Source organism: Lonchura striata, chromosome 2 (assembly GCF_046129695.1).
Source record: "Lonchura striata isolate bLonStr1 chromosome 2, bLonStr1.mat, whole genome shotgun sequence".
NCBI classification, from domain to species: Eukaryota; Metazoa; Chordata; class Aves; order Passeriformes; family Estrildidae; genus Lonchura; species Lonchura striata.
The window spans coordinates 77915960-77940045 of NC_134604.1; the positions used below are offsets into that span (position 1 = coordinate 77915960).

A 24086-nucleotide genomic window follows, 5' to 3' on the forward strand; every position below is an offset into this window, starting at 1 on the left:
CAAAACAACATGCAGACCACTGGCACTCCATAATATGGAGTTCAGGACTACAGGAGCAGCAAAATTTAGTCTCTCCTAGCATAAATTTGGTAAGTGCTATGGTATATTAAGATAGAGAAGACCAGCACTGATCTGCTAGCTTTAAGTGATGGAGCACGTAGATAAAGACGCCACAGAGGTGGTATTGAGTTTTGTTACCATGCAACTGTAAAGCCATGTTCTTAAAACACATTCCTTATTTTGTTATTATGTAAGTTTTATTGCTCTTGCTTGTTCCAAAGGTCATTTGCTGTTATTATTTTACCAGAGTGAGGACTTCTAATATTAACTAAAGACATAACAGGAGTTAAATGGGTAGTTAACAGGCAGATAACGCATTATGTTACAGAACAGATCCAAGTTACTGCCACTTGGAACACAGACAACATTTTCATCTGATCACTGCCAGAGCTTTGCTCCCATTCTCTATAAGGAATTTAAGGCACGTGTGACCTGCTGTTTTCAAGTAACAGTGATGCTAGGGAGATAGTGCAGAGAGCTTGGCTTCAGTTGGTGTTTCTTCATAAGTCTTGTTTCTTTCATGATACAAAATTGAAATACAGTATAAAAATATATCTTTTCAAAGGGTCCAATAGTTCCAAGTCTAATTTCAATATTATAATGCTATAATATTTAAGATTGAGGAACATTAAGAGTGCAACTTCTGCTGGAGTTTCTTCAGGATACCACATTCAGTACAAGAGAGAGACTAATATTTTCCTATTGCTTCCCTAGAGAGGCTGCACTTTAAGTTAAAACAGTCTTGCTTAATGTCTCCCACAAGACATGTAATCCAGAGGTGTTATAACTGATACCCTGATTCCTCTGACTGCAGGACAGCGCATGGGATTTCCATTATTTACAAACACTCCTTGAATACTCCTTTACAGTCGAGAAACAGTTTCAGCTTCCTTTTCATTGCCATCTCGAGCCTTCTTTTCTTCCTTTTCTTCCTTGCTGAACTGGGCTTCAATCTCATTTGGATCAATATAGGTATAAAAAGAAGCCATGATAGCAAAAATGACGCAAACTACCAACAGCAGGGCAGCAAACAGCACATACTCTGCCCACTGCCAAAACAAACAAACAAAAAAAAACCAGAATTTATCCACCAATATTCATTTGAGTATTACACCATTTTAGTATTTTCAGGAAGTAAACTCAGAATGTTAAACTGAGTATGCATAAAAACTATCATATGGCTTATAGGACTAATTACTAATTAAGCATAAAATACATATTAAAGCAACTCAGAATTGAGGCTCTTTCATAATTTCTATCTTCACTGAAAAAAACAAAAATTCTGTAAATGCTGAAAAATTCTGCAACATCCTTTTCCTGGAGAAACTGGGAATTGAATGAAAGACTGAGAAAGAAACTCAGCCCCTTCCTTTTGGTCAGATAATCTCATTCTAAAGCCAGGCTGGCACTGATTCTGCCTCCACTTAAAAATTTTTACAGCTGACCTAGTGACCACAAATGCGGGCAGAGATCAGAAACTCTAGCTGAAAAACCTCAACATCTCTGTTTCATGCTCTTTCTGATTTAATTTAGGTTAAACTAGGGACTGCCAGAGCTGTTTTAGAGATAAGCTCTTCCCTCTCTCAAAGAGCCATTTTAATTCATTACAGAACACTGCTAATAAATAGAAAATCTTGGACAATTGCTCTTCACCAGGACAGATACAGTTTTTATGCCCCAAAGAATGAGGTTTGAAACCAACAAAGCCAGAAGAAGGGATGTGGCAAGGCTGTGGCATGCAGGTGAAGGCTCATTAACAATTAACAGAACTTTGGTAGGTTTTAATTTCATTCATGCAGAATTTCAGCTCAAAAGTTCACAGACTTTCTACACCATGAGAAGACATTTACTGGAGAGATGTTAGAAACTGCTGCTTGCAAGAAAAGGAGCCTGGCAACAAGGCAAAAAACAGGTAAGTATAAACTTTTGCAGAAAAACTATTTAGCTGCCATAATTTCCCACTGAATTAGAACTGCTTTCTCACAGTGTAATATAATAGCACACTAACTGCTTGCATGCTTACCTGCTTTTTGATTGCAGATGCCCCAGCCACGATAAGGACAATTATGTTACCAACAGCCACAGTCAGCAGCCATCCTGCCTGCAGCACTGACTTCATGTTAGACGGGGCCTGTAGAGACAGACATTTAAATTTTGATGGTAAGATTTATTTTCTGATGCCTTTACTGCATTCTTTACCTTACAATAAACACTTTTTCTCTGTGGGGAAGAGGATTTCATGGTTTTCTAGATTTTGGTGGTGGTTGGGGCTTTTTTAAAATTTTTTTTTTACATTAAAAATTGCTAGAGAGCTAAACAGGTCTGGAGAAGGCTTTGAGGAGCAAGAGACCATTAGCACACGAACTATAACACCTTTTACATTTACACACCAAGTAACTAACAGGTATACAGGTGTAATTTTACATCTCAGGAACACATGGTACACATGACATGAAGAAGTTGAGTGGGTCACCCAGCAAATCACACCTTACAACATTTCCATCACTGCAGTTTCTAGATTCAGAATTAAGAGAAATACACACAACTAATAAACTGGAGTCAGAAGACAAAGGAATTAAAAATGCATAACTAAACACTAATAAAAGGCTAACAAAAAGACTGTATGGAGTATGCTGGTGTGGAGATGAAGTGCCACTACTTCCTCATTTTATATTTGAGAGCTCTCCATTTTGGTCTTATTGCATCAGTACTATTGCACTTATTTTCAATGGATAGTCACATGTGAGAAGGAAATTTGAGGACTGGTAGTCAAGTCTTTAAATTATATAATTCAGCACAGCTTCATGGAAAACACCAAATTCTTGGTTAAACTGGGCCAACTTGCGTGAGCCTATATAATCCTTCTAGGAGCTGTGACGGACATAGGAATCAAAGCAGCAGCACAGAACCACCCCTTAAAAACAAGATATCATGGAAAATCTTAACTTGCACCAAGATTCTTAACTCAGGAAGAAGAATACCTACCTGTGAGTATGAAAATTCCAGCCCAGTGACAGAGAACAGTACTTCTGCACATGTAAGAAGAAAATACTGAGGGATCTGCCAAGCCATATGGACTGTATTTGGTGCAATATCTTCGAAGTGTGTAATGATAAGTTTTTTTCCAACACACTGGAATTTAAAATAGCATGTTAGGAACAGTAATAATGAGTGTGCACAGTTCTATAATAATATAGGAAGTTCAGAGTAAGTAACAAATACTGCACATGAAGCACTACATATCTATAAAGTATAGCTTTTTTACAGCAGACTTCATGCAAACCTGTAGTGTCTAACAGGGCTAAAGGTTTAAGGCCATAAATGGTGATCATGAATTCTTGCATTATGTTATTATCATAACCGCCATTATTTTTATAGTTAATAGTAGCTTTGTGTCCTGTTTAGGATACCAGAATTCTACCATATATACTTAAAGACAAGAGGAAATTAAAGGATTAAAAACAAGTGGAATAATTCTAGTGTTTTTTTAGTTAAAGTATCAACATGTGAAGGAATTTTATATTGTCCATCCAACAAGTAGCAACTCACATCATCAAGTGAAATGGTATAGGCAGCACCATATCCGAATTCCTTTGAATCAACTGTACAAGTGTTAGGCATTGAAGCATTAATGGTATATGACCTGAAAAATAAAAAACCAAAACCTCACAGTTCAGACCACAAGTGTAGTCAATTGTATGCATCACATATTTTAAGAAAACTCTGTGCCCTTTTCCCAAGGACAACTATATCTAGGAGATCAAATTAGGATAAAGGGAAATGCTTACCAGCCTGGGTTTGAAATGACGCTGTAATTACTGGCAGAAAGAGGTTGCAGCTCTCCAAAAGCCATGTCACCCATAGTAACATTGACAGTAAAATTGGAATTGTTTATGAACCTTTAAAATTGAAAAGTTATTAAATACTACATAAAACATACAGAAATCAAAGAATACAGGTTTTACTTTTAATTATATATTGACAGCACAAGTATCAAGTCTTCCCATTCAATGCATTTTTGGTTTTTTTTTTTTTTTTTTTTAATCAATTCACATTTTGGAAAGAACTCTAAATCTCTTAGAAATGTAGCTAATACAAAATGCCAGTTAGACCCCCATCAGCCCACTGCCTTAGGAGAACCTCAAAAGAAAGATAACTCTTATCCAAGATTATAAATGAGGTATAGATATGTAATCCATGCCACTTGTCCAATAAAAAAATCTAGGCAATTGAATGAAGCATATACTTCCACTTTTAGCTAAATTACACTCAAAGCAGATGTGCAAGATAACTTAAGATTCAGACATTATCCCATCCCCTAAAATGTCAAGGGACATGTCCAGCAAAAGGTGAGTTCCTACAGTACACAAAACTTTACTTTAACAAGAAGAGACTACCCAAAGACCCAAGACTGAAGAAAGAGACACACTACTGTCAAAATTTAGACACAAAAAACTCCCCTCTACCTGACGAGACTTTTTCCATCTGCTGGTTTTGCTGTGATATTGTCCTCTATCTGGTGAAAGAGACCATTATCAAAATATGTTGCTGGCATCAGAGAACATCTTGAACATGCACTATTACAGAGCAGTGGGAATTAACAGAGGCTTCAGGGCAAGACTCCAGAACCTTCCTCTTTAGGCTCCTCCTAGCACACACATCTACTAGAAAACGCTGTATGACCACACACCTAAGTTTTGGTGAAAGTGTAGCTGTCAAGGTACATAAGAAATTGGTAATTTTTTTTTTTTAAAGGACATCCTGGTGTACTCTCTGCAGCTTACCAGTCTTACTGGTACAGCAGAGACAAGGAGAAACAGAAAATAAATCAAAGGACAAAAGCTATCCAGAGCTTGTCCTCTCAGCTTCACACCCTCCACACAGATAGCTGTCAAAACATATATTTATATCTTAAGAAATAAGCAGACTTACCAAATTGTAACTGATCTTTGCTGGATGCCATTTAAATGCGAAAGTGTAACGTTGTTTCTCTGTCAGATCCAAAGACTCAGTTGTATTTAGAGTTCCAGAAGTTATGTTTAATGACTGCAGTTTAGAAGTCTCAAATGTCATGTAGCCAGTCTACAAAGACAAATTGCTACAGATTTCTGTGCAACTGCATATTTGTCTACACTTTTGAGGGAATGTTATGAACTCTGGGGAGGGTCAGAAGTTTAGGCATGTTACTTCTGAGGTGCCAGAGATCATTAACATCTCCTAACTAATTTTTGATTTGTTTTTTACATCAAGCATTAATTCAATTTGATCATTGTTTTTTGTTAGTTTAATTTTTTACACAAGCTTCAAAGTTACATGAGCTTCCCACAAGCACTTTGGAATAGCTGTTATATTTTCCTATTTCTTGCTCCAGATAAATCAGGCTTACCACAACCACCGAGTAAAATTCTCTTTAGCCACAGAAGTAGCACTAGCATAAGATGCGATGCAGTATTTTCCAAAAAGCAGAAATTACATGTTTTAAATATTCAAAACACATTTAATCAACATAAAATACTTCAACCATTATTAAACATGCTAGTGCTACACTAAAATAGGCCCTTTGTTTTATAGGATTATCAAAAGCACTTTATAATCCACATCTGGATGATAAAGTGTCTGTAACAGGGAATTGAGCATTCCATACCTTTTATTTTCAGGTATGTACCATGGTTACATCAGTTCCCTGTCAGTATACAGTTTGGGTGCCCTTATCTTCTCCTCAAAACTCTGTTTCCTTGTGAAGCAAATTTGGAGGAGGTTGGAGTAAGACCTCTCCTCTTCAAGGGAAACAGAACCACAGGCTATCAGAGAACACTTTGTAAGATCCTTATAAAAAACATCCATCAGAGCCACCACATTTTGCTGTCAATAGAACTACCAATGCTGTGCTTTATTAGAACCTGAAAAAGTTATTTGGCAGCAAAACATGAAGCTTAATGTGTGGTGTGGCCACAGAATTAGCTCCCTGTTAGGTAAGTAATTTCTCACAGTAATAGCAGCAACTCACTAGAGATGAATGCACATTTATTGCAGGAAGGGGCTACTTTTAGGAATTGGAACCATTTTAACAGGAGTAAGACTTTCATCTAGTTCCAAGTCACTTAATTTTATGAAAGTTTCTTGGAAAAAAAGATACTCTAGTCAGATCAAAGTAGTAATACTTCAAATATTAACATAGTTACTATTTCTTCAATCACTGTGTTTTCAATAATAATTCATTCCACAATACAAAAAAAAAAAAAAAGAAAAATAATTAAAATTATTAGAGTAACAAAGTCCTAGAAAATAATCAATTTTGAACCATTAGTTAAGAATTATTCTAACTTACTCAAATTTTTTTTAGCTTAATTAATTTCAATTCTTTTTTTCATATTCCACATCTGCCCTTACTTACCTCCTTATTAGGTGCTACATCCACACTCTGAAGTTGAGGCTGGAACTGAACTGTTGCAGGAACAGAACCCAGATTTATTAATTTAATTTGAGCTTGCCCAGCTGCAGGGAAAACTGGATAGCTTTTCTATAGGACAGAAAAAAAAGTAAAATCAGTGTTCGAAGTCACATGGAAAAATTACTATAATTGCTGTAATCTTTATAATTTCATGTTGAAGATTAGCATTTGCCTGCTGATCTGTGATCGTCTGACAGAGGAGACTTGAATCAGGTTTTGTTACTAATCTCACAAATTGCTTTAGGAAAGAAATCTCTCATCCACAGCAGACACCCCTAGACAGCTGTTCAGATCTTGGAATCCAATGGATCGCCAACCAGAGGTGTTGCTAACATCCCAGCTACAGGGGAAAGAGTCATTGGGTTCAGGCAGGGCACCTCCCTTTGGGGCAAGGAAGGTTAGGGGAGACAAATCCTTCCTTCAACAAGTGCCATCTTTACTCCTGCTATAATGATGCTTCGCAGACTGTCACACTTCACCTCCAAACTAAATATCAGAAGAGGTCAAACATACAAAGTAGCCCTCTGGTAGGCCAAGCAAGTGTCTGGTTTTCGGCTTTTAGTCTCAGTTTAAAGATTGAGGTCTTTAATGCATAATTTGTATTAACTGCAATATGATGTTTTGCAGAATGGTGTTTGTTGCTAATTAATTTTACTGCGCTAACCACAGTATTGCAATATACCTCCCCTCCCTCTAGTTCTATGCTTATATGATTGGCTCCAAATTTAGGCGTCTTGGTTCAATTTCCCATTAAATACACCCTTTTTTTCCTGAATTAGCAGCTATATATTAATAGTAAATACTCATATGTGGCTGAACTTACATCTATTTGCACTTGCACAAGGGCAGCAGCAACAAAAGCCATAGAGCCGAGGAACATCCCCACAGTCATCTTCTTCAGGGGCCTGGTACAACAAAAGACATGTGAGATTTAAGAGAAGTGCCAATTCAAAGCTTCAGTTGTTTGTTTTTTCTTTCTACTCTAGGGTACTCAAATGGCCACGACTAACACATTATCACCATTTGAAGGCCTGATGTTATTACAGAAAAGGTACCTCTCAATTAATAGTTACTCTATCAAGAAATGCATCTTTTCTGCAACAACATAAATAACCTGTTACTCTGCATCTGCTGGGCTCAAACATTGACTGACCATGATTATTAGGTTCCTGAAAAAAATCTGGTTTTGTAGGAAGAAAAAACTCAATCCAATACAGTTGTTAGCTGTAAAACAAGAAAGAGACAAGAAGATATGCCTTTAAAAAAGGAGGAACAGCTTGTCTCCATATTGCTATGTTTAAACAAGATGAACAAAAATGGTCAGGGAAATTTGTTGAATTAGGAGACATCTACTGGTATGCAGTTAAGCTGTAAGGATAGATTTAGAGAATATATGTAATTTGTGGCATCATTTATGCAGTGCAGATCATCTACAAATGAATGAGTGTTGCCAGCACAGCAAACCCCTAGATTTTTAACAGCTATATGGAAAAACAGCATTGCACCTTAGCTCTCTGAAAATTGTTTGAAGAACTGTATTCTCTTCTGCCTCTGCAAGCACTCTTGCAACTGCTAGCCGCTTCCTTACCAACACTGAAAAAGTATGTGTAATATCCCCAAAGCTCCACCTAGAAGGATTCTGTAAGCCAGACTCCCAGCTGAGACTGAACAGAAAATGTCTTGTGCTGCTTTTTAGCCCAAAACATGACAAATGCCAAGGATGTATGTTGCATTTCTACCTCCCATCCTTCAGGAGGGAGAGGGGGTAGACATAGGGGATATGGAAAACAATCAAGATCATCTCTCCTGCAATCAAAAGATTTTGTCCTTAACTGAAAAACATTGTTACTCTTCTCTTAGATTCTCCTCTTTTAATCTGTGGTGTCTCTACATACCATTTACAGTATTCTGGGGTTTTTTATATTTTAATTTCTTTAAATTATTAAACCCTTTTAAATAAACTTCTCTTTCATCCTTAGCTGAATGCTTGCTCTTGTTACATTAGGGCTGGAAGAGCCAGTAAAAGAAACCACTAAAATGAGCTTCTGTTGAAGTCAGATAATTACATCAACTTACGTAAAATTCAGCTTGCATTTCTTGATTAAAGGATAAACCAAAGAATCTACAACTGGGACCATTATAACAATCAGGATTGGATTCACAATCTGGAGAAGATGAACATGAGAAAAAAAATAAGTATTTTTCAAAGCACTTTTTATAAGCAAGGGCAATATGTACCTAATCTTTCACAAGCACTTGAAATTGGCAGATAGAAAATTAACATACCTGCATTTGGTCTGGTTGAATTTTAAAACCCTGGTGAAGAAAAAAAGAAATAGTTTTTAATATTGTGACAACAAATAAAATGGTTCTGAAAAGTGTTAATTAAAGAAAAAAAGAATAAAAAGTAACCTACAAAATCCCCATTCATTGCTGTGGCTTGCAGTGTCCATCTTGACCCCTTAAATAAGAGAAGAAAAAATTAGCTGTCACAGTAAATCAATGTTCTAAAGTTCCTTTTTAATCATTTTCATAAGTGAAGTGTTGGAATAAACATGCAATAGAACCAAAAGTAAAGCTGGTTTGCTACGGGAATATTCTTAGTCTGCAATGTTAACCTTTGAACAATGTGAGACTCATGGCCCACTCCTCTTCATTTACTTGTTTTGTGAAATATAGCAGAAAATAACTTAGCAGAAATGGGCTGTAGAGAGGGCAGGGCCATCCTGTGCAGGGCACTGCCGCAAGCTGGCACAGGAGCCCCCCCGGGGCCGCGTGTCACTGGCCTGAGCCCAGGCAGCTCACACATCCCACTCATCACACTTCCTTCACACAGCCCACAGCCAGAGGACAAGCCAGGGCTTGGCCTGCCTGGAGCCTTCTGCCCCAGAAACCAGCCTGAAGCTGGGACAAGCAGGGCAGACTTTAGGCTTGAGCCCAGGATGAGACAAGAACAGTATCACTGCATCTGTGACAAGATCTTTCAGCCTCCCACGACACAGCACTGCCCGAGATATTACCCATGGAATGAGCTTTGAGCTCTGAATTTCATAGCAGAGCTGCCTAATTGTAACAGGTCACACTGACAGCTACAGCTCACAGGCACTGGACTGAAGCAGTAGGATATGAGGAGTCTGGACCAAACTTCCATCTGACTTGGATAAGGCTTTCAAGCCCTGGTTCTCTCAAGCATCTTCCTAAATTCATACTTCAGTGCTTAACTGTGAATGATACTTTTGTGACTCTTGAGCACCCAGTCCACCAAGTGAATGGGAATTGCAGGCTTACACTTCTGCTTGAAGATGTAAGGTATTTATTACAGGGTGTGAGTGATTAAGCAAACTGGCTTAATCCAGATAATTTAAACCCTGGTTCTCCAGCTCATTTTTACAAGGACCCTAAATTTCATCTGACAATTGATAACTGAAGAAACATGAGCACTAAGAAAGCTTTAAATTACTGTTTCATCCCCTGAGTCCCAGGCTGATGCAAGATTTGGAGAGGCCTCAGTCATTGAATCTGCCCTGGGTATACTCAGATAAACTGAGATTGCCCCTGGCTGCAGATCATCGTGTACTGACATGACTCAGTGACTACCCTTTTGCAATAAAACCAGGATAAAGAATTTGTTTTTCCACACTCCCATAGAGACTGACATGGTACAGCTCTAGTTACCAAGCCAAACCATTTCTGCTTACCTGCTGGTCAAAAACTGCCCAGAACATGGGAAGAGGGATGTAAAGGAAAAGCACCTTCAACACCATCTTTATCTGAGCAATCAGTCGTTTCTGCAGAAAACAAGAATTACATAAGAGGAATTGGTTTAAAAAAGAAAGGAAAAAAAAATAAAAAGAGACAGTTTCAAACTGCTACTCACATCACAGCAACAGGTAAAGACCCATCATATAATGTTTACCCACACATTCAGCTTTGCATATTGTGGCTCCATCTGATGATTTCTATTAAAACAGTACAAAGTCTGCTTGTGCATGGGAAGGGCTGCTGGTTAAAGGTGACTGATACCAGAGAGACTTGGGCCGCTTTGCTTGTACACTGATGGCAGCACGAGATTCAGCACTTAGTGAAGTGGGCATTTGTGCAATAGGCAACTGAGGAATTTCACCTAAGAACAAAGCATACAGGCAAAAGGAAAATAAAGGTGACAGGCTAAGGTTTGTGCTGCCATTGGCAAAAGGATAGAGAGGATAGCAGGCAAGAGACAAGCCGGGAACTATGGGATACAAGGCCTTGAAAGTCATGATAAGAAATTGTACTGAGGCTAGAGGGAATGCAGTGTTTACCCACTTAAACTGAAATTCCAAAGTAAAATTCTGATGTTTCATACCAAGACAAGTATTATGGCCTTGTGCATTAACCAGGACAGGCAGCATTATTTCCGTTTTCCCCTCTGCAGCCATGAGATACAGGAAAGAGAGAAGGAATGATAACTCTTGCTATTTTCTTAATCAAAAAACTTAAATGTTTGTATTTGTTTGGCAAAGGAAAGTCTTTTTTTTGTCCCCCTTGAACTTTCCTGGACAGCCTATGATTACACAGAGCATTGAGTCACACAGCTCTATTTTCTCCCACAGGAGCTGAGGAGATAACCTGCAATGCCAGGAGAGCACAGAGGTCTGGTCAGGTCAGCTCCTGAAGGATGGAGAGACCCAAAACTATTTGCCCAGTGCATGAGGCAATGGATGAGAGCAGACAGAGAGAAGCTGTGGGTCAGCAGTTGTCACAGCAGAGGCTTCCCCAGTACTTACATCATACTTTTCACTTGCCCAGTCCAGCCAGTGCTCTCTCTTGGGGAACTCCTTGCCGAGATGTTGAAACCTGTTTTTGATGGCAAACTGAGGAGAGACAGAATTATGTTTAATGGCACTACAAATATTTAAAACTATAAACTGCTTTGTCTTTAGAGATTATACTCTTGGCTTCTTGCATTAAGAGGGTGCTAAAGGTGACTTGACTTCTGTTAACCCCATCATCTAGGGGAATGTTGTTTTTAAGGCCTCACACTGCATAACTAGCATACACCTGGGTCAGGTGGACCAAACAGTTCAGAGCAGTCCCTCTCAACATGGGTTGCTGTGAGAAGCTGAAAGATCTGCCTTCTTCAGACTTACTTACATACAACAGTAAATAGTGTCATATGCACAGGTTTGCTGAGCTGAATGGTTGTAGGAGAGAAGCTACTATGACAAGCTCCCTCTTGTAGGTATGTCTCACACCTTGACATTGAATATACACAAATATGGTCCTAAAGAACTCCTAAGATTTTCCATGGAATATCGCCAAGCTGGGCTTTAGGAGCAGAGCTCTAAGAAATGTCACCTACAGAGATCTGGTTTTGACAGTGCCTACAAGATAAGCTAGCAGATCTGTAGGGGTGTGTTGATTTGGCATGGCCTGACTTTTGGTAGTGGGAGAGTGCTAGAGCTTCCACCATGTCTGACAGAACCAATCTCTGATGGCTCTCAAGATGGACACACTGCTGGCCCAATTTGAGAGGTTGGTAATGCCTCTGTGATGACATATTTAAGAAGAAAAAACAGGGCATGTGCAGTTTTTCTCCAGAAGTGGGGAAGCACCATATTAGCACTGCCCATAGCAATACACCAGCTCAGGACCCTGCCTAACCCCCCCTAACTAACTGCACTGCGAGCAAAAAGGGCGGGGCGGTGGCAGCAGATTCTCCTTCCCAGCACCCCGCATGAAGAGACATTAAATGGCACAGGCACAGCTGCACAGTGGCGGTGGGACCACCCGGCTGACAGCAGAAGCATGACAAGTGAATCCCCAGTGCAGAACCTAAATGAGATCAACTTCTCTGTGCTGCAGCATCCTGCAACAATCTTTGAATCACTGCAACTTGTTCACAATGGTACCTACAAGCAACAGCTTTTCTTCTAGTCAGAGAAGGAAGTGAGGACATGAGGCAAAACACCACGGTGACACCAGGGTCAGTGGAGAAGAAAGAGGGGGACAAAGTGCTTCAAGCATCGGAGCTGAGGTTCCTCTGCAAGCTGTGGTGAGGACTATGGTAAAACAAACTGTTCCCCAGTAATGCATGGAGTCCATGGTGGGTGTAGAGATCCACTCGCAGCCCATGGGGAGAGTGCTTACACAGGAGCAGGTGAATGTTAGAGAAGAATGTTAGCAGCTGAATATGGCCTAGTGGGAGATCTGAAAAGAGAGAGAGGGCCCCTACTCCCAGAGATAGAAAGAGCCCTTGCATCCAAACTAGAACAGCCTACCATTAAAAGACTGCACCCTGTGGATAAGTGACCCATTCCACAACAATTTTGGGATGACCGTTTGCCTGTGGGAAGGGACCCCACAACATAGCAGAAAAAAGACTCCTCTCTCTGAGCAAACAGAAAAAGATCTCAATTGATGAACTGACCAAGACCCCCACACCCTGTCTTCCTGCATTGTTGGTGAGAAGGAGGGAGTGGCTGTGAGGGAAAAACATGTTTTAAAAGCATATGTTTACTTCTCATTGTCCTCCTCTACTCTGTTGATAGTGAATTTATTTTATACCTTTAGATTTGAACCTGATTTGCCCTTGGAGTGTGTTTTTTTTCCCCAGTCCTTGTCTCAACTCATGAGCCCTTTGATATTTTTCCCTCTCCTTTGCCCACCTGTAGCAAAAAAAGCTAAGCAAACTACTCTCATGGGTGCCTGGCATTTGGCCAATGTCAAACCACAACAATTGAAAATGAAGAAACTTGTACATGAATAAATGTGATCTCAAAGTCAAGGCACTGCAAAGTTGGGACATGTGGTGCTATTCATGTAGATTCCACTCCTTTCCTTGCACAATCACACTGATGTACAACCTCCTGAATTTCCTTAGCACAGTGGGGATCAATAAACCTCAGCATTGTAAACAATATTCTTGTAATAAGTAATAAGTTTTTGCTGATAAGATGCACTAGTAGCTCTGCTCTTGACTCAGCTCAAGACACGTTTGTCTCTTGCTGCATAAAGGTGCACAAATACAGAAGGAAATGTTCCCTAAAGTTGGGATACATTTTTACATAACACCGACACCTTATTTTGTTTCCTATGTGTATAAATCCACACATAAATCAAGATATGCATAAAAAGACACCCTAAATGTGGAGGTGTCAGTAAGAAGCCTTCTGTAATAAAGCAAAAAACTTCAGAGACTTTCCTTATATTAAGACAGAATTCTGATTTAGGCACATTCACAGAACAGTTTTAGGAGTTGCTGCCAGAGATTGAGGAATGTAAGCAATACTTACTCCAACACATTTGGAAACTTCAAGCATTACATTTCCTTGTGGTTTAGCTTTCTTGTACATTTTGCTTCCAGCTACGAACACAACTACAGTATGCAAACAGAAACCAAAAGAAACTCAGAATTAAATTAAAATAACAGCAAATAATTTAGTATGGAAACTGTAAATCAAGGAGTTAATCAGGGTGGGATTAAGCCTCCTAAGAAGCAATGCAATTGCCTATTCACATGCTATCATACAGTAAGACAAATCAAACTGATACCACCAGATTACTTCTATTCAAGACAAAAACCTAAATCTGGAAACTCTTAAAGTAAGCGCTCAGTGGGAGGTTTGCTCAACTGAGGGATGGTCAAAACAAGGGCATTTAGGACCTTGACTCTGGCCTTATTGTAGGGGCTCATTTTCAGGAGCTCAGGATGCTGCAGCTCACATCATGGAGGGACACACAAGGCTCTGCCTGAACTGCAGGACTGGCCAAGGTGTCCTCTGTCCTCAGCCTCATCATCCCACATGCAGGCAAGACACAGGCAAACCCCCACAGCTGCCATCCAGCCTGCCCTGGGCTCATGGGCAAGGCAAGGTCATTGGTAGCCAGGCAGGCTCCCAGTCAGCACCATGAAGGACAAGGAGCATGAGGGATGCTGTAGTATGTAATGGCAGCCCCAGTTTCTTGGTCAGCAGTAAGGCTCAGGGAGTGACCTGTAGCACAGCTGGTAAAAATGCAGGTGTTTGAGAAGCAGTGACATATCAAATATGGGATTTCTCCAGTGCAGGAACAATTACTTCACACCATCTATAATCCTAGACTAGAGATAATGTCCAAACTACACCTTTCCTGAGAGTTCTCACCCTACATTCAAAAGATCTATTTGTACACACCAGTAATCCAAGAAACACAGGCAGTAATTTACATAATGTACAGAATTTAAAGCTATTCAGGCCTCACCCCCACCTCATCTGACTGGTAAATCAGACACTTCTATGAAAGCGAGTAGTTCAGATTAATCCCACCCACTTCCACACCCAGGAAAAAATTTAAGTCAAAAACCACAGAAATGATCAGGTAATGGTAGAGGTCAATACCAGGGGATTTCTATCAGACTTTCATTATTCTGAGATTGTTATCATCTAATTATCAAGGCAACAGGATGGCAAGAGATTCACTTACCCAAGGCAATAGCCATGAGGATAGCAGGAACTCCAAAAGCAAGTGGGTAACATTCCTGTTTGGTATGAATGCCACACTCTGAAGCTAAAGTAAAAATAACACCAAATAAAAGTCTAATAAAAACATCAGCATTGTTGATGTTTTCCGTATGGTTTCTGTTCTTTGAATTCACTGAAAACTCACAGGGGAACAACAAACCAGTCTACCAACATCCTCAGAGTGGAGGATCAGTATCCAACTTATCTTTCATTATTGGAAAGTGGATTTATGTATCAGAGAACAGCTGTGATTGGAAGGGACTTTTGGGCATCATCCAGGTCAAGTGCCCTGTTCAACTAGGGCTACCTGGATGCAATTGTCTAGGACTGTGTCCAGAAGGCTTTTGAGTATTTCCATGGATGGAGACTCCACAACCTCTCTGGGCAGCTTGTGCCAATTCTTGATCACCCTCAGTGTGAAAAAGCATCTCCTGATGTTCAGAGGGAACCTCCTGTATTTCAGTTTGTGTCCATTGCCACTTGACCTGACACTGGGTACCACTGAGGAAAGCCTGGCTCTGTCCTCTTAATTTCCCATTAGGTATTTTTATACTTTGATAAAATGCTCCATTTGCCTTCTCTTCTCCAGGCAGAACAGCCTAATGCCTCTCAGGATCTCCTCACATCAAATGCCCCCTTTGCCTTCTGTTCTCTAGACCAAATAGTATAATGCCTCTCAGGACCTCTTCACAGGAAATTTACATCTAGTTTTACACTGAGACATGAAGAATAACAGTAGAATATTCCAAAAAATGTCCTTAGTAAGAAAGGAACTAGATTACAAAAGTTTTGAGCTAAGCTCATAAACAAAGATTCTAGTGATGTAACTGTGGCTTGTTGAAACAAAATCACAATCACCAGCCCCCTTTCCTCCTTGGCATTACTCACAGATTTGACTCTTACTGACTTCAGCAGTATAAAATAAAACGCTAAACAAAATTATTGCATTCTTCATCATACTTCTTCCAAGAGAAGAATTAGAGAGCATGGTTTGGGGAAAAAATGTTTGCTTGCAGATAATTAATGTCTTGATTTAGATGTATTAGTCTTCTAGTCAAACCTTTTCCGGCTGAAACAGGTTATCATTTCCCTCAGCTCAATTTGTCCTTTTTTTCCAAGGAATTTTCACCCTGTATCAGGAAAGAAGTAAACTACATGCTACGCCTTATGCATCTCTCCTTCCTTTTTTTGAAAATGATAGAATTTGCATTAAGCAAACACCTAAAACTCTTCTACAGAGTCTTTTTCAGTCAAGAAATCCAAAGGCCAGAGGTTCAGCCTGGTGCTTTTGGGTTATTCCAGAATTCACATGCTGTTTCCTTGCTTTTGAGAAAAGTAGCCTTCTGAAACTGCTGGCAAGAGCATCCATACTGCACCATGTATGTGCAAGCTTGCCACAGAAATCCATATGCATATAAGTTAGAAAATTGCTGGGTTTTGTTTAGGATCATGCTATTCCTTACAAGCAAAAGAGAACATAACTTACTTATTAAACAATATGAAAAATTATTTACTTTGTCACATGGATTAATATATTCCTACATGCAGAGATGCTTCTGTACTTAGCATGGACATGTTTCCAGAGGAGAAGGCTCTCTCTCTCTCTCTCCTTCCTTTCCCCCAGGAAGCAAAGCAATTCTTTCTAGTCTTTCTAGTGTGATAGTTTTAAAGAAGACATTGGAAGACGTGACATATTTGTACCTTCATGGAATTAAAATATGCATTAAGCGAACGAGCTGTTAGCTCCAGCATGTCTTTTCAGCTCTAGTACTTCTGATCCCAAAGGCAATGAAGGTTTCCAAGTGGCTTGTTTTTGAGAGCGCCTCATCTCTGAGAAGCTGGATGACACACTGAAGACTATTTGCTAGATAACTCCAGTGTGTCAGAGAACAGAACATTAATTTAAACCAGATTGGACTACAATCCAACATGCCTCTTCTGGTGTTTAACTATTGTCAGCAAACATGTGACCTTACCTCTGATAGTTGGAGTGACTAAAGTAGATAAGAGACTTCCGGCATTAATGGACAAATAAAATAGAGAGAAGAAGGTACTTCTTTGCTTTTCCTACAGTAAAAACAGAAAGATGTTTAGAAAGGCTTAGACACAACCACATTGATGAGCCTAGATCAAAAAAATCAGTGCCTCTGTTTTCAAAGTTCAAGACAAATAATTAACTAGCACCTTCTTCAGCCCCTAAGGAAAATCCAGCAGTAATGCATCTATACAAACATGTATATTATTAGAGTACTATAAACATTAGTTAGAATATCTGTATAACTGAAAATCTGAAAGATGTTGTTACCTGATCATCTTCAAACTGATCTCCACCAAATGCTGACACACACGGTTTGATCCCACCAGTACCCAAGGCAATAAGGACCAAGCCAACTATGGACAGAGCGCTGGAACAAAGGAGAAAAGAAAAAAGAATCATTTTTCTTACATTTTTCGTACATAATAGACTGGTTGAAAGACAGTTGAAATTCAAGTAACATAAACTTAAGTTGCCCCATCTTTAACTTGTCTGGGACAAAAAATGTGTACAAGGCAACTCACATGTTCACTGCTATAGTATCAGGAGTGCCATCGTGGTTGTGATCCGTCAGGTCATTTATGGAGCCCACAGACAGCACTATCTGCCCAATCGCATAGACAATGGACAGATAGAGAATGGTCCTGTTATCGAGAGAGGAGATACATTTTCTTAGATATGTTAACACACTTACACACAGATAATGCCACAGCTAATGCAGACTTCTGCTTACTTTAAAGATTCCTGGTAATTTAAAAAACTAACAGATACAATAAATTACTGAACTTATTAGAAGCTACTATAAAAATCTGACCACATACCACTGCCACAATATTTGTATTCTTTTTATTATTATAGGTAGCTTTTAATTAATTAAGGTAGTCTTTAATTAATAAAGGCATGACAACACATGGATTCCATAGGTATAACTAAGTCACAATATCTTCAGTGGTTACCTTTTTAATGGCCAACTCGAGAATGCTATTTTCATATTTTTAATATGCATATGTCAAATGGACTACTCTGCAAAACTAAAATCTGAAATTTACACTGATATAAGTATCATTAAACATTCACTATGTTTTTTCTATTTTAGTTGCAGCAGTAAACAAAAAAGAAAAGTCAAAATTCTGCTTCAAATATGGAAATTCCCCTGAAATACTGTTATGAACAACAGCTCTATACCCCCACTCTCTTCACTGTAAATGTAAGTGTACCAACATTTTTTACACTCAGATCTGAGTGAGAGCAGCACTGAAGAGTGCAGGCTGCAGGCTTTCAGCCTGACTACCTCGTCCAGGAGGTGCCTAGGATGATAGTACAGCATAATCACCAACCCCCCCCCCCCCCCCCCCATCCTGGCTTTAGGGTCCAATCCTCTTTTCTGTAGGTAAAAACATGTTCCATTTTAACTCTGTTGGACCTTAGGTACGTGGCTGTAGTTTAATCTATGTTCACTTGTGTCCTTGGGTGGGCCTCCATTCAATAGGCACAGACACGGGTCTCGAGTTTGGAGGAAAAGCAGGAGAAAAACAATGCAATGATGTGAAAATATTTAAAACCCCTCTTTTCAGGAGTAGTCCCAAGCCAAGTGCAAGCAGGAGAATGAAGGACAGTCTTCAAAGACCAAGAACAATCCAACTATTCGACATAGGCAAGAGACCCTCACAGCAAGCTTGGAGCAGTACCCTGACACAAGAGGGACATTGACCAAGTTCCTCTCATTTTAAAAAAAGGTTTCTCTGACTTAAAATTGACCTCACCTGTAGTGTAGTAAAAAAAAAAAAAAAATCCATAAAGCAGGGCAATAAGGAATCTGCTGTTTAGTGGTATTTAATAGATACAGTTGAATGGGTTGGGTTTTTTTACTAGCACTTCCATAGAGTTACTTTATTTACCTAGCAACCTGGGAAAAAGTTTCCAGTTAAATCTGAGCTAATCAGGAGTGAAACTTCTGAGTTTTATTTGTGAGGCTTATAAACCTGCTGCAAAGACTTACATAATTGCCACTGCATTGATGGCACACGATTTAAGAAAATAACTGATTTCTGTACTATTTTCCCCAAGAAATTCACATCAAACAGTATGTGAGCAGGTCCCTTCACATTTCTTGACTTTGTACATTGCACAAAGTACATGGACTGTGGAAGATTGGAGTCTTCCCTTTAAGAGTGCTTATCAGTGCTTAGGTAACCTCCTCTTCCTCTTGTCATCATAGATTTGATTTTTTAAAATTCTTATTTAAGCCTTTCTCATTACACCTTCCTGCATTTTTGGGTATTAAAGCATAATGGTATATCCTAAAACATGTTTTCTCTTGTTTAAGCCATCCTAACAAGCTCCTGTTAAAGGTCTGGGCCTTTCAGTTGTGGCACTAGCATATCCAAGTACCAAAGGAGAAGAGATGCAAGGTCTGCAAAGTTTCATTTTGATAAAACATGAAAAAGCCAAAATAAATTTAAAAAACAAACCACATCATCTAGACAAGCGAGTGTCCAACATATTTAGGCTGCAATCTGTAAGACATCCAGCTACTTGCAGTGAGTTTGCTCTGCCCAGAGCAGCTGCACAGAGCACACAGAGCCCTGGGCTCCCAGGGACTGTCCCTACAGCGGAAGAAGACAGTGCAGCTGACTGCACAGCACATCTCTAATCTCTGGGAGACCTTTGGCAAGTCCACTTACATTCATGGCTCATAAAATTTTTACCGTGCTTTTTCTCGGGCAAAGTAAACACTTTTAGAATCAAAACATCAGGAAAGGAGAGGGAGATAAAGCTGTTGTAAATAACTTGGTTACATTTCAAAGCACTTCAGTGGTACTATCCTGGCCAACTAGCCTGCAGCTAAAGACACAAAAGACATCATTTATCATTTAGAGAAAGAATTGCTGCTCAGTAAGACCCCTCACTGATCTGTCAATTCTGAAATCACATAGTATTTTAAAACTTATTCTAAGGCCCAGTTAACACCTGACAACACAGTAGTTCACTATTTCATTGGCCATTTGCAACAAGTAGATAGACTGTCCTATGTAATTATAATCCCCAGTAACTATTTTCACATCTTGGTGAATACTCTCCACAGTTTACATTTTGTCCAGGTGAGAGGAAGAACATGCAGCATGCTCAGAAAGCATGTTACCACCCTTAACCAACTAGCAGGAGTTTGTTTACTCACAGTGCAGTTTCAAGTCTGAGCTGAAATGAAAACCTCAAGTTTTGGTGAAATAAAACAAACTATCCTTGAGCAGTCAACACCAGCTCTGAAGCTGTTGTTGCTCACAGCTGCAGTTTTAGTTGATGATTTTAGTAACACTGGTTTCAGGTGAGCTTTCAAGATCTTGGGCTGCTTTCTGAGGAAGCACTCACTTAAACTTTCCCAGCCAAGAGTCTGCAATCATTGCTCCAAGGATCGGCGTCAAGTAACACAGAGCAACAAATGTGTGGTAGATGGCAGTGGCAAAGTTGTCTTCCCAGTGTAGGAAACGTGTGAAATACAAAGTGAGCACAGCTGTAGGAAGAACAGCAAAACAACAGGTTACAAACACAAGTCAGGCCTGGGTAATGCTCAGCACAAGGAGACAAGGGACGTACTTTTCATGCCATAGTAGGAGAACCTCTCGCAGAACTCATTGATGACGATGAAGAAAATGCTCAAAGGGAAGCCAAAGCAGAGCACCTGGAGGCAATAGACAATGTGAGCTCAGAGCTGTGCAACCCAGACTAACACTCCTCACTGTAACTCACAGCTTAAGCAAGCTCAACATGGACTCAGTGCGAGTGGGTAAGCACTCAGGGTCTGGAGGCTGCACAGGCTTCTGTGGAATGACAGTAATTCACCTGAACCAAGAGTCAGTTACCACTTTCATCTCTTGGTCCCCAGAGGTCTGCACACTTTTCATCTGCCCTTTGCAAGAGACCTTTAACAATACTAGAAATTACCTACAAGTGTTGCATTATGCACATTTGAGCTCTCCAGCACCTAACCCTTACAGATTTTAAAGACATTCCAGAACATTCCAGATGCAAGATAGTTCTTCTCCATACTCAAGTTTAATTTTAAAATGACATTTTTTGGATTGCAAAAGTTTAGGAATTCAACTAATCCTTATTTTGTGTGAAACAGGAAGAAGTTAACTTTGCAGATCAAAAGGAAAATCAGACATGGAAATTATGCCTGACACCAGAAGATTGGAGAGCCACTGTCTCCAGCAAAGTCTCAACAAACAGCACAACACAACGCTTGGGTGCTTGGGCTTTTTTTTTTTTGGAATCCTGCAAAAGAAATTAAAATAAGAAAGTGGCAGGAACATTGTTGATTGATCTGACTCAGTTGTGAGGATGCCTGAGCAGCGTTGACCTTCGCTGTTTGCAGAACTAAGTATGTACTACATATCCGACCCATGGTTTGATGAGCAGGCTTCAGAGCAAGAACCCAATTTCAGCTGAGGCAAGTGCCAGGTGGGACTCCTCTAGCTTTAGAGCACACAGATTTTGAGCCCTAAATATAAACCCATCACTCTTGATTTATCCTCTATGGGCAGAAAGAGGTGTCTCCAAAGGAAGGCTATTCACAAATATCCCAAAAGATAACATTCACTTGAGGCTGCCCATTTCCTTCAGCTGAAGGCAGCAGGAGGTTTAGACAACTACTCCCAGCTTGGACACAGGTGTTGGTGGGCTGGAGTTGACACAGAAGAATGCTTTGTGCCTCATCCACACAGCATTACCCTAAGCCATACAAATGGTCACAGGATGGAGAGTCGCACACTGATGTTTTGGTTCAGCACATGTTAAGTTGGTTACTGAAACAGTAGCCCAGGCTGCATGAATTGTAATTGGGAATAGCCCAGGTGGAGTGGAGGGAATGTCTGTTCCTGAAGCAGAACAAAGACTTCCCCATGTCTTTTCTTGTCTACAGAGGAAAAGAAAGACAGAGCAGTCCTGGCCCAGGAACTGGTGGGACCCATCTCCAACTGAAATTCACAAAACCTCACTAAAATCTTTTGACCGCTTGGGGTTCTCACAGACCTCTCCAATGTTTTGCCATCACCCTACGCAAAGACCTTATTCTTTAGGAGGGTGTTATGTGTTGGTCTGGGGAGGTCACAGTCCAGAAAAGCTAGATTTTTGTTTCAAGCCACCACTGCTTCTGTGCCTTGTGGAGCTGACCTGCATTCCCATGCTAGCACAGCATGCTGGTGGGTTTTTAAGTGGCTTCTTCCAGAACTGGAGGGAGTCTGCATGTCACAGCTGGACATGAGCATGGACAGGGGCATGCAAGAGAAAGTTACTGGGTCTTTCCCAGGTGACAGGCCTTATGTTTTTCCAAGATGCTTCAAGCAAGAGACTATGCAATTAATCTTTGCTAATATATGATGTGTTCTTGTTCTTGTTTTGTGCTGTACGCTGTCCACTGTTACAGTATTCACGTGCCCATACACATTTACCAAAACCTTTTCTGTTGTTACCCTCATTGGTCAGGAAGCACCAGATCCACCACCAAAAAGGAAACCTGAAGGTTATGTTTTATAATGCCCTCTGTAACCTAGCTCTGCCCTGGGGATGCCACCGTCCTGCTGCACAGTTTTGTCTGCTGAGGAAAAGTCTATGCAGTAAAATCTTGCAAGATAAGAAATGCAAAGGCAGACTTATGGTTGCTGAGACACATGTCATTAATAGTTCAAAGATTCAAGAGTAGTGGATGATGACAACTCAGCTGCAAGAAGGATGGGCTCCAGGGACCAATCTCCTCCCTACCAACACGTGCTCAGTCAGCAAAGGCTCTTTAAACATTTTATCAGGGTGTTGAGCAAATTAATGCTTAGCTAGAATTTAATAAGTTACTAGTCTGCTTTTGCACATTTGCCAGTAAGCCTTTATTGTATACATTTAAAGTATGTTTAGAGGGTGATTTTTACTTTGGGCTCTGCTGACATTACCAAAACAATGTAAACCAAAGAGGATCTGCAGAGCAGCTCTTTATCAGGGATAACAATACTTACCGACTTGCCGGTAGTTTTTCCACCTGTGGGGGGAAAAAACCAAAATACTAATTAATGGCAACTAATAATAATACTCCCTTAAAACCCATGGAAGAGTCAAAAAAGGTGCAACTCTAAATACATATTGAAATATAAACACAATACTGGTCAGCTTTCAGTTTATTAAATGGAGACTTTTCATAGTTATTAGGCAAAACTTCACTCGATAGCCTTTGGTTTTTCAGAGTGTACATAAATTCATACACTCCTAGGAAAAGCTCAAAAGGACTAACAAGTCAAAGCATCCCATGGCTGCTTACCACACATCATTCAAGGTGGTGGAAAAGCAGCCACCCACAGATGATGAGTCTTGTTATAACTCACTCCTGGGGATATTACCTTAAAGGCAAGTCAAGACTATAGAATACACTCAAGATGCCCTGCCAGGGATGGAGGTCAAGTCCTGAAAAGGGACTTACAGCAGAATGATTATAAAGCCCCAACTGAGTGATCCACTTTAGCAGGCATTCCCATAACCTAAATCCTTAACCTGAGAAGACCTGAAAGAACAGGGGGGCCCCACTGAGGGCAACAAGAGCAGACAGGTGCTCCAAGTGCTGCCAGGAGTAGAGGACCTGGCAAGAGCAGCTGGAAGTGACTTCAGAGCTGCAAGCACTCCTGCAGGGCTTCCTCAGCTCAGGAGACAGGTTTGAAGGTTGAGCTTTCACTGTGTACGATAAAGGCACCGTGCCTACATTGTGGATGCCAACATTTTACATAAAACCACATAAGCAATCTCATTATCAGTAAGATAAGATAAAGTACAAGATGTGAACTTTGAAATCCCTGCTTGTAAATCAAGTCTGGCCATAATACATCTACAAGGCCATAATATATCTTATAATGCATAAGAAAAGTATGTTTGTGAAAATGATTATTTAGTCCATAGTCCACAACAGAGGAAAACAGCTGACAGCAACACTATAACGTTTGTAACTACAATATTAAATCAAGTAAATCCTCAGAAATCACGGAAACAGATTATTCCAATTCTTTCCTTCACGGCTGTGGGCAAG

The 24086-nt window shown here is 40.0% G+C and overlaps 1 protein-coding gene across 1 annotated transcript; it reads right to left on the bottom strand.

Annotated features, from left to right (window-relative positions):
- Positions 1 to 923: 923 nt before the first annotated feature.
- Positions 924 to 23337, bottom strand: SLC15A1 (solute carrier family 15 member 1). Its single transcript, XM_077790883.1, has 23 exons — positions 23331 to 23337; positions 23032 to 23054; positions 20621 to 20705; positions 20396 to 20537; positions 17551 to 17670; positions 17297 to 17396; positions 16968 to 17058; positions 14954 to 15037; positions 13786 to 13868; positions 11278 to 11364; positions 10210 to 10299; positions 8928 to 8972; positions 8798 to 8827; positions 8588 to 8676; positions 7335 to 7416; positions 6455 to 6580; positions 4993 to 5142; positions 4527 to 4576; positions 3849 to 3959; positions 3610 to 3703; positions 3046 to 3192; positions 2084 to 2191; positions 924 to 1109 (listed from the first exon to the last, which is right to left on the bottom strand). The coding sequence occupies exons 1-23, from the start codon at positions 23335 to 23337 to the stop codon at positions 924 to 926; spliced, it is 2130 nt and encodes a 709-aa protein (XP_077647009.1).
- Between the last annotated feature and the right edge of the window lie 749 nt (positions 23338 to 24086).